The sequence below is a fragment of the Rhincodon typus genome, chromosome 34, assembly GCF_021869965.1.
Source record: "Rhincodon typus isolate 14 chromosome 34, sRhiTyp1.1, whole genome shotgun sequence".
Classification (NCBI taxonomy): domain Eukaryota; kingdom Metazoa; phylum Chordata; class Chondrichthyes; order Orectolobiformes; family Rhincodontidae; genus Rhincodon; species Rhincodon typus.
The window spans coordinates 12,080,447-12,090,319 of NC_063365.1; the positions used below are offsets into that span (position 1 = coordinate 12,080,447).

The 9,873-nt window shown below is 42.2% G+C and overlaps 1 protein-coding gene across 1 annotated transcript; it reads left to right on the forward strand.

The window, feature by feature from the left end:
• The first annotated feature begins 645 nt into the window (after nt 1-645).
• On the forward strand, nt 646-7,214 carry LOC109935014 (alpha-internexin-like). The gene is made up of 3 exons (XM_020533693.2): nt 646-1,702; nt 1,785-1,909; nt 5,203-7,214. Exons 1-3 carry the CDS (start codon nt 659-661, stop codon nt 6,911-6,913), a joined length of 2,880 nt encoding a protein of 959 aa, XP_020389282.2. The 5' UTR covers nt 646-658; the 3' UTR covers nt 6,914-7,214.
• The last annotated feature ends 2,659 nt before the right edge of the window (nt 7,215-9,873 follow it).

Consider the following 9,873-nt stretch of genomic DNA (forward strand, 5'->3'; position numbering starts at 1 on the left):
CGTAAGCTATTTCCTGACTTTAACAGCAGAAACCATCAAAAAATGTAAAAGGAATGTATAGTTTGTCCAGCGGATGGTAGACACTGCAGTTGCTGTCGTGTACTGATGGAGTAAAACGTGCAGAAGCTGAATTCGACTACCTTTAAAAGAAAGCAAAAATTCTACTAAATATCTCCAGCGAAGAGTCTAATGCATCGGAGTAACAAATTGAAAGATAGTTAAAGTTTGTTAACTACGACTGAAAATGAAAATTCTGCGACCAAGCACAAAAACCATAGAAGACACTCTGTCCTCTCACAGAGCACAGCAATGTCACAATCAGAGCTTAGCATCAAAATAATATTTTTAACTGTTCTCGAAAACTTTATACATATTTTTAACTTTCAATCGGTTTGGAAACCGAGACTGCTGCACATCATTTCAAGTGATGTTTGACTTGAGTTATTCAGATCTTAGTTCCATTTTATCATTACCATTTTAAATGTAAAAGCAGAGAGAGACTCAGGGAGAGTTGCATGCGTCATTCATCGCAAATTTCCTCGTCAGAATAGCAAGCAGTGGGGGCAAAGGGATGGATGGTGCAGTGTTGACATCCCTATATAAGCAGGAGGCAGAGCAGTCACTGTACAGTGTTGCAGACAGGACTGCCAGCAGCAAGATGAACTACAGCTGGGATTCTGTGGGCACTTCTCCTCATCGGAAGGTGTACACAGACCCTTCCAAGAACCTGGCTCGGACCCTGAGCTACTCATCCCCTACCTTCCGCGCCCAGAACTGGTCCAGGGTAACCGGTAGCGTTAGCTCTCCCAGCAAGCGGGCGAGTGGCCAGGGTTTCAGCTCGGCAGCTCACAGATCTTCGGAGATTGTGGAATTCAGTCAGTCTTCTTTGTTCACTAGTGAAGGCAAGGTGCTGGGCGCCAATGAGAAGGAGCTGCTGCAGGGGCTCAATGACCGCTTCGCCGGCTACATTGACAAGGTCCGCCAACTGGAACAGCACAACAAGGCTCTGGAGGCAGAAATCACTGACCTGAGGCAAAAGCAGATCTCTTCCACCCGCCTGGCCAGCATTTATGAGCCCGAGATCAGAGAACTGCGCCAGCTCGTTCAGGAGATAGGCAGCCAAAAGAGCCAGGTCTTGCTGGAGAGAGAGCACCTGGCAGAAGACCTGCAGCAGCTCCGGGCCAAGTTTGAAGAAGAGACGCGAGTTCGAGATGAGCTCCAGGCAAACATCCAAATGTGTAAGAAAGACAGGGACGCTGCTCACTTAATGAAACTGGAACTGGAGAAGAAAGCTCAGGCGCTGGCGGATGAGATCGACTTTCTGAAGAACAATCACGAGGAAGAGGTGGCTGATCTCTTCTCTCAGATCCAAGCTTCCCAGGTCGGTGTGGAATTGAAAGACATCATGAAGCCAGACCTGACCGGAGCCCTGAGAGAGATCCGGGCGCAGCTGGAAGGCTACACCACTGTGAACCTGCAGCACGCTGAGCAGTGGTTCCGCACCAAAGTGGCTAAACTCAACGAAGCTGCAGAATTGAATAATGAAGCCATCCAGAGCACCAGGCAAGAGATCAACGAGTACCGCAAGCAGCTCCAAACCAAGAGCATCGAGCTGGAGACGGTCAGAGGCACCAAAGAATCCCTGGAAAAACAGCTCAGCGATATTGAGGAAAGACACGACGCAGAATTAGTCCAATACCAGGTAAGGAACTCTGTCAGTGTAGCTGCGTTCTCCACTCGCCTTGTAACCTTTAAAAGCACACGTTTCATTTTTGTTTAAACAGGATACCATCCAACAATTGGAAAACGAGCTGAAAAACACCAAGTGGGAGATGACTCTCCACCTGAGGGAATATGAAGATCTGCTGAATGTCAAAATGGCTTTGGATGTGGAGATTGCCTCCTACAGGTAAGGCGGGTTATAACATGCAGCTTCACCTTTTCTGGAACTCCAAAGTTGGGATCTTGAGAATGTCACACGCCGCATGAAGCCTAATCATAGAAATCATAGGGTGAACATTAAAACCTTAGAATATCAAACTTTTTTTTTAAATTCTGAAAAAGTGCATGGCAAGTTGCAATATGACGCAAAAGCGAATTTCTTTGCGTTAGTGATTTAGGGTTACCTCTGCTAGCTACCACCCTACTAAAGCCATTCGAGGATGTTGTGTACGCGCCTAGAAGAGGCTGGATTAGAACCCAGAGCCTCTTAGCTCAAAGGCAAAGACGCTACCACTGCACCATTGCTGCACACAAATAGGCAAGCTGTTAGCGCTGCAAAGTTCATTGACTAGAGGGGTATTAACATACACGGTAAGTATTAAAGAATGTTTCCAGGGCTAATTATTGAACATTCTGGCCAGGATCTTTGTGCCGAGAGCCATGTCAATGAAAGCTCTCACACGTTTGTAAATATGAAATAGCCCGCATGCAGATTATTCCTATAGAAGCGTCTCTACTGATACTCTCAAAGTCACGAAGGACAGTTAAATGAGATGTCAAGCGGATCGCATCTCGACATTGATGGCACTAGGCTGATAACCGGGCGCTGTTAGGTTGCAAATGTCTTGCGAGACAAGGCTGTCTGAAAGAAAATAATAACCAAAACTGACAATACAAAACAAAGCATCAGAGAATGCTGGAGGAACTCAGCAATTCTGTCTGTCAGTATCTGGGGAGAGAGAAAAAGACTGAGCGTAAACTGACAAATATAATGGTGCAGAGATAGTAGGAACTGCAGATGCTGGAGAATCTGAGATAACAAGGTGTAGAGCTGGATGAACACAGCAGGCCAAGCAGCATCGTCTTGTTTCTTCAGGGTTACGTTGACAGGTGAGTGTGAGCTGTGCAGTGGGAAAACACAATGCGGTGCTGGGATTCTGCAGTTTGGGAGGAGGAGGGGAGGACGGAGCTGAGGGCAAAACAGCAGCAAACTGTGGTTATCGCTAGCGCGCCTTCTACTGGCGACGCTGTGCAGTGTTCTATAGCCCAGATGTGATCACTCCCCTCAGAAACATTGTGGGGCGAGAGAAGGTAACATTCTCTGTAAATATTCACTTCCAATCCTCACACTCCGGCGTTTGATATTTCCACGGAAAGATTCAGGGAAATGATTGGGAGAGGGGGTTGGAATCTTTTGATGCAGTTTAGAATTTACCTTTGTTGTATTAAAACACAAACCTTTTCCAATTCAAGAAGTTGTATAATTTTTCTAATAAATGTCAAAATTAGACTGAATTTTCTTCAAGTAAGTTCTCTACCGTAATCCTCACCCCCACCAAAAATATAACAAGAATATAAACCACATTACTGAAGGTGCTGCACAGTTCTGAAGATATGGGTGAGCTGTGTCCATTGCCAATGAAGTTTAATTGTTTTATTCAACCTAATAATAAAAACAGAGAATGCTGAAGACATTTAGCAGGTCTGGCTACATCTGTGGTTTTGGCTCCAATATGATCCTCCTATGGAAAAAAAGTTGGATTATAATAATCTGCAATCAAACTGCAGATTTTTTTAGAGATAGTAGGAACTGCAGATGCTGGAGAATCTGAGATAACAAGGTGCAGAGCTGGATGAACACAGCAGGCCAAGCAGCATCATAGGAGCCGGAAGGCTGGCGTTTCGGGCCTAGACCCTTCATCAGAAAAAAAAATTTGTTAGGTTTGCATGCTGCATTCAAAATGAGCAGATATCTAATTTATTTTAAAATAAAGTGTTTCAAGGTCAGTGTAACACAGCTTTATGAAATAAACTGGTTAATGTAATGTGATTTTAAAATATCTTAATCTGGATCTGACTGCAGCTGGAGAACATGTACCTGGACACTGGTAGGCTTGGATTTGTCTACAATTCCATTTTCTATCAAATAGTTTGTGTTGTATCCTTCAGCCTCTCTAACTTTCTGTACTAGACAACTAGATCAGGACTTAACTGCACTTCACTCCCCACCTGACTAAAAAACTTGCATTTATATAGCATCCTTCACAGTCACAGTGCATCTCAAAGCACCTGACACCAATTTAAATGCTCTTTTGAAGTCCAATCACTGTTCTAATGTAGGAATTCAGCAAACTCCCACAGTGTGACAGTGACTGGCTTACCGCTATCTTCTCAAGGATAATGAAGGATGGGCAATATGTACTAACCTTGACAGAGACACTCACCTCCCAAGAACAAATAAGAGGAAAGTATGTTTTTAGGATGGTGATTGCAGGGTAAATGCCAGAGTTAACTCCCCTCCTGTCCTTTAAAGTACTGCCAGGAGATCTTTTACCTTCACCTGAGAGGGCAAACATGGGGCCTCAGTTTAATGCATCATCTAAAAAAAACTCTGACAATGCAGCACCCTCTTGGTGCTGTGCTAAAATATCAGTTTTTATATTTGTCCTCAGTTTGTAAAGCCAGAGTATTGCAAATTAGAGGCAAGAGCACTACCAACTGGTAACAGAAGTGTTGGACTTCTTTCATTTAAAGTTTTCAGATTTGAGTCAGTTATTCTTCATAGAATCCCCACAGTGTGGGAGCAGGCTATCTGGCCCATCAAGTCCATGCTGACCCTCCGAAGAGCATCCCACCCAGACACACTCCTCTAATTTATCCCTGTAACCCTGCATTTCCCTTGGCTAATCCACCTGACCTGCACACGATTAGAAACTTAGCATGGCCAATCCACCTAGCCTGCGCATCTTTGGACTGTGGGAGGAAACCCATGCAGACACAGGGAGGACATGCAAACACCACATAGACAGTTGCCTGAGGGTGGAATAAAACCCAGGTCCCAGGGACTGTAAGGCAGCAGTGCTAACCACTGAGCTACCATGCCACCTGTAAAATGCACAACTGACCACCATGATATTGTTGAGGGGAAGCTCCAGGTATTGCGCAAAGGCCTTATGCTTTTGTAAAATTAGGATAAGGAAAAAGAGACTGAGCCACTCCATGTTACTTACTTCCATGGACACAAGTGCAGCAGGGACAAGGGTCATGGAGCACATCATTCGCTGAGCTTTATGATGCTTAGTGTGAAGGAATTACAGATGGAGAGAAATACAAACTTGGTAAAAGTGAGAGAAAAGGAAATCATTTATTCATATCAAAGTGTCCACTGCACCATTAACGTCATCAAGCATTGTTTAATTTGTGCACACACGTTTAATTCATCTTGTAAGCACATAACAATGTTCCCTTTTCTTTGATCAGGAAACTGCTTGAAGGCGAAGAGACGAGATTTGGCTCAATTGCAGGTAGCTACACTCCTCCTTCATATACATACAGACAAGTACAACCCATGACTCATTCAGTTTATGTCACGACAAAGGCCAAGAGCACTCCCACAAAGGCTGCCCCTCAGTACAAATTTGTGGAAGAAATTATAAGTGAAACAACAAAGGAGGTTGATATGGCCGAGCTGGAAGATACCATTCAAAGAGTTATCTCCGACGATGGGTCTGGTGAAAAATTCGATGAGGAGGACCAAACCAAGCAGGAAGATGAAGAAGATAAAGATGAAGCGACAACAGCTGAAGCTTCGGATGAAGAGGAGGCTGAGAGGGGCAGTGAAACAAAAGAAGAGAGTGCAGAGGAAGAAGCTATAGAGGGCAAAGAAGCCAAAGAGGATGAAACAATGGCAACAGGAGAATCTGAAGAGAAAGAAAGTACTGAAACAAAAGAGGAGAGTGAAGTAGAAGAGGCAACAGAAATAAAGGCTAAAGATGAATCTCCAAAAACAAAAGAAACTGAAGGGCAGGATGCTGCTGAAATGAAAGATAAGGTTGAAGAGGAAACTGCAGATTCTAGAGAAGAAGAGGAAGAGAATACAGAAGCAAATGAGCCTGAAGAACTAGAAACTATAGAAACAAAAGACAATGCTGAGCAGCAAGAAGTTAAAGACACTGCAGAGGAAAACGTTGCTGAGAAGAAACAGGGCAAAGAAGACAGCACAGAGAGAAAAGAGTCTGAAACACAAGGAAGAGCGGAAATGAAGGCAGATGCTGAAGAGGAAAAAATTGCAAGTCCAAAAGAGAAAGCCAAAAGCGAGAAGCAAGCAGCTACTGAAGAAGATCAGACTGAACCAAGTGACACTACAGACAAGAGAAATGGCAAGGAACAGGAGGAAGATCATGTGACTCAACAAAAGGAGGAGTCAAAAGGAACAAGCACAAATCAAAAAGATGAGCCCCAGCCTGTGGCTGAAGAAATTGCAGAGGAAAGTAAAGATACAAAGAAACCAGATAAACCAGAGCCAGAGTCAGATAAAGTGAAAGAAGAGCCGAAAACAGATGAAAAAGAAGCTGCTTCTCAGGAATTGGCAAAAGAAAGTGAAAAACAGACAGTTAAAGTTGAAAAAGTGCAAGCAAATGAAGTAGCAAGGGTGTCAGAAACTTCAGAGCAAACAGAAAATTTTACAGAACAACCAAAAGAAGAAAAAGTCAAAGACAAAAAAACTGATGTCCCTAAGATGGAGGAGAAAGAAGCAAGCAAAGACAACACTGTAACATTGGAAGGAACGAAAACTGACAAAGATAGCAGCAAAAAACAGTCTAGCAAAGAAAGTGAAGAAAAAACGGTGAAAGCCTCAGAAGCAGAGAAAATGCAAGAAAAGGTTGTAAGTGACACTCCTGAAAGCAAGAGCACACAGTCTACAGCCAGAACAGCAGAGACCATCATAAACGGCTTGGACATCAAAGTGGATAAAGAAGAGATGGACGTTGAAACTGACAACAAAACTACAAAAGTCTCAACGGAAGCAGTGCAGAAAATTGCAGAGGAAACCATCAAAAGCAAAGAAGAGATTGTGAAAATCACAGTGACCAGCACAACGAAAAAAGAAGTGATTAACGAAACAAAAAAAGAAGAAAAGTCCTTGACAGCTTCATCAGATACTCAAAATGAAGCCAAAGAAGGTATATGAATGCCAGAAATAGTGATAAATCAGACAGTAAGAAATGCATGTTACACAGTAAAGGTCTAGCACTTCAGCAATTTAAGAACATAGAAATGAAATGTATGTTTCTGCAATAGGAAGTTTGGGATTTTCTCAGGGGAATAATTTCAATTTTAATTTATTGCTGCATGAATAATTGCATAATTAAACATTGCCATTGCTGTGGCGTGCTTACAAATATCTTTGACTTTGAGAAATAGGTTTGATGTTGATGGAATCAATACAACAGAAAAAGCCTTAATTTTCCTGTTGATTTTAATATATTTAAATACATGCACATTGCGTTTTGAAATTCAGACATTTTTGAGTCCTCAGTGACACTAATAATTGCTACGAGCATAATCAGTGGACAAGTAGCAATCAATATGCCATTCACAAATAAATGCACTTTGTCAAAGAAAATGGATCTGTTTCAATGCGAATTTATTTATTTTGCGATATTTTGTCTGCTTATAAAAAATTGGGACTTATGTTGTTCATCCACAAGATTTTCCAATCTATGACACTGCCAGCCAATTTTTAAAAAGTGTAGCCAATGCTAAATCAAAAACAGCAGCCAATTAGCTCACATCAAACACCCTTAGACTCAATGCGAGTGATTCTTCCTCCTCCATGATGCTGGGATTCTGCAGATCAGAAATATTTGTACATCAAATTATGCTTAATGCATTCCTAGTTTCAAAATATTTTTGTTTAGCTTAAGTACCACTAGTACAAATCAGCCTAAAAAAAGAGACTCAGAAGGAATGGAATGATATAGAATGAAGCTGACAAGCCATTATTTTTTACCATGCACATAAAGTCATAGAGTCATACAGCATGGAAGCAGAACCTTCGATCCAACCAGTCCATGCTGAACATAATCCCAAACTAAACTAGTCCCACCTGCCTGCTCCTGGCCAATATCCCTCCAAACCTTTCCTATTCGTGTACTTATCTAACATATAATCTATTCTATCAGGAGTCTATTCATTTATTGAATCAATTGAAGAAAAGCATAGAGAAACAAAATGTGTCCCTTTAAACACCAGTCAGTTTTATTAACGGAATTTATTCCCTCGGTCACTGGCCACAATCCAAGTTTGAATCCCACATCCAAAATGCCAGCTTTACAAAGGACAATTTATCAATTTTTAAATTTAGTTGCCTGACTCTCAGATGAGATAGTAAAGCTTGCACCTTAAGGCACTTATTGAAAGAAATGTGGATTAGATGTCATCTTAAAAGTTTCATCCCCACTTGTCTGACAGTAAATTGTAAGATGCTACTTTTGAGTAACTGTAGTTTAATTCCTGCCTTAATGACATAAAATTAGCAGAATAACTCCAGAGTGTGATTTTAAACTAAAGTCTAAGTCGAATGCTTTGGGAATGCCCTTGAACAGGTGTACTCCATTCCTTTCAGACTCAACAATGTAGGAATATTGATTTTCCACAAGCTGATGCCTTGCAGTCAAGGTTAATGCATCAATTTCCTATCCATTTGTACTTTTTCTGAGCCCTCAGTATAGATTGAAACCTCTGACTTTTTATTGACGTGACTGGTACATCAAACCACGCTCCCCCCCACTCCTGGAAATCAAACAACAACAACCTGTTTTGACAGTTATGTAAAAATGGGACATCTCAGTGAGGCAGTCACCCTGAGAAAGTTGGGACAGGATGGAGTGGGGGATGGCCCATTTGACTTCGATCTGCAGGTTCATGAAAGGAGGCTGTTAGCAACCTTGAAAGACCTTTCACGAGACAGGGTTCATTTTCATTCAAGGTTACACACAGGAATAATGGGAAAGAGGTTAGGAGGTTTTCCGGCTGCCGGATGGCCTGGAATGTTCAGGTCAGGGTAAAGACATGAGCTGGACATTGAAATGCACCTGATTCCTGCAGTGATCCTACATATTGCACACGTTCACCAGTTGGCACTGTAGCTCTGCACAGGAGTATAAAGAAAAGAGGGCTCTCTAAACTGTGCAAGCTGCTTTCACAGTCAGACAGCGTAAAAACAGTCCTGTTCTGCTGGCATCAAATCAAACCAGTACTCTCCCTGGCCTCTGTAAACTTGAGACCACCCAACACTTTGCTGCCCATATTCCTAATTTGCACTGAATCCCATGCTCACTGGCCCACACTGGTTCCTGGTTCAGTTGTTTTTAAAATCCTCACGCTGTTCTTCACATCCGTCCTCGCATCTTGTTATGTGGCTCAATACTAAACCTTACTTAGCAATGCTTGTGAAGCAGCTTGGTGTATTTACCATGATAAAAGTAACATTTAAATGTAAGTTGTTGTTGGAGTTGCACTAATCTGAGATATGCCAGCTAGAAAACAGTGCAGCAGTGTGACACTGTATTTGCTGAGATTTTGTTTCTGCCAACACATAGTGTGTGATCTTCCCACAACTGGCACCTGCCCTGTAATAAAGAGCAGGTTCACCAAACCCAGGGCAGATGTGACAAAACAATTGCCTCCTCAACAGCCAGCCTTTCTGAATTTGCCGGATTTTGTGCTTTCAGTTCATTGTACAAAAGGATTGCAAACCTCGCCTGCCACTCAGAACCTCACAATACAAACTTAGCTTAAGAGAGCGATGCCCAGATAAGTACAAGTGGGGACAACATCTGATCACCATCAATCCCAGACATCAAATCTTAAGAAGATTTGTATTTTATGGATATAAACTTAGTGCATTTTTGAATGGTTGGACTTTGCCTTTATTTCTGAAATCATTATCGCCCACTCTCCATCAATGTTATCTGCACCGTGACTCAGCAGTTAAAGAAACCATTTTGTATTACACAGCACCATCTACTGACAAGAGCCCCAAGTATCATTCTAAGCGTTTGTTATGATCACCGAACATGCACAACAGTTCTAATACTAAATTACTGTTGCCAAACGTTTCACCTACACAGTGAACTGATATCTGTA

Excerpts from the sequence above, each read along its gene's own strand:
- LOC109935014 (XM_020533693.2), top strand. The coding sequence starts at position 659 with ATGAACTACAGCTGGGATTCTGTGGGCACTTCTCCTCATCGGAAGGTG. Across the intron at positions 1,703-1,784 it reads CAGAATTAGTCCAATACCAG|GATACCATCCAACAATTGGA; the intron begins GTAAGGAACTCT and ends TTGTTTAAACAG. Across the intron at positions 1,910-5,202 it reads GTGGAGATTGCCTCCTACAG|GAAACTGCTTGAAGGCGAAG; the intron begins GTAAGGCGGGTT and ends TTCTTTGATCAG.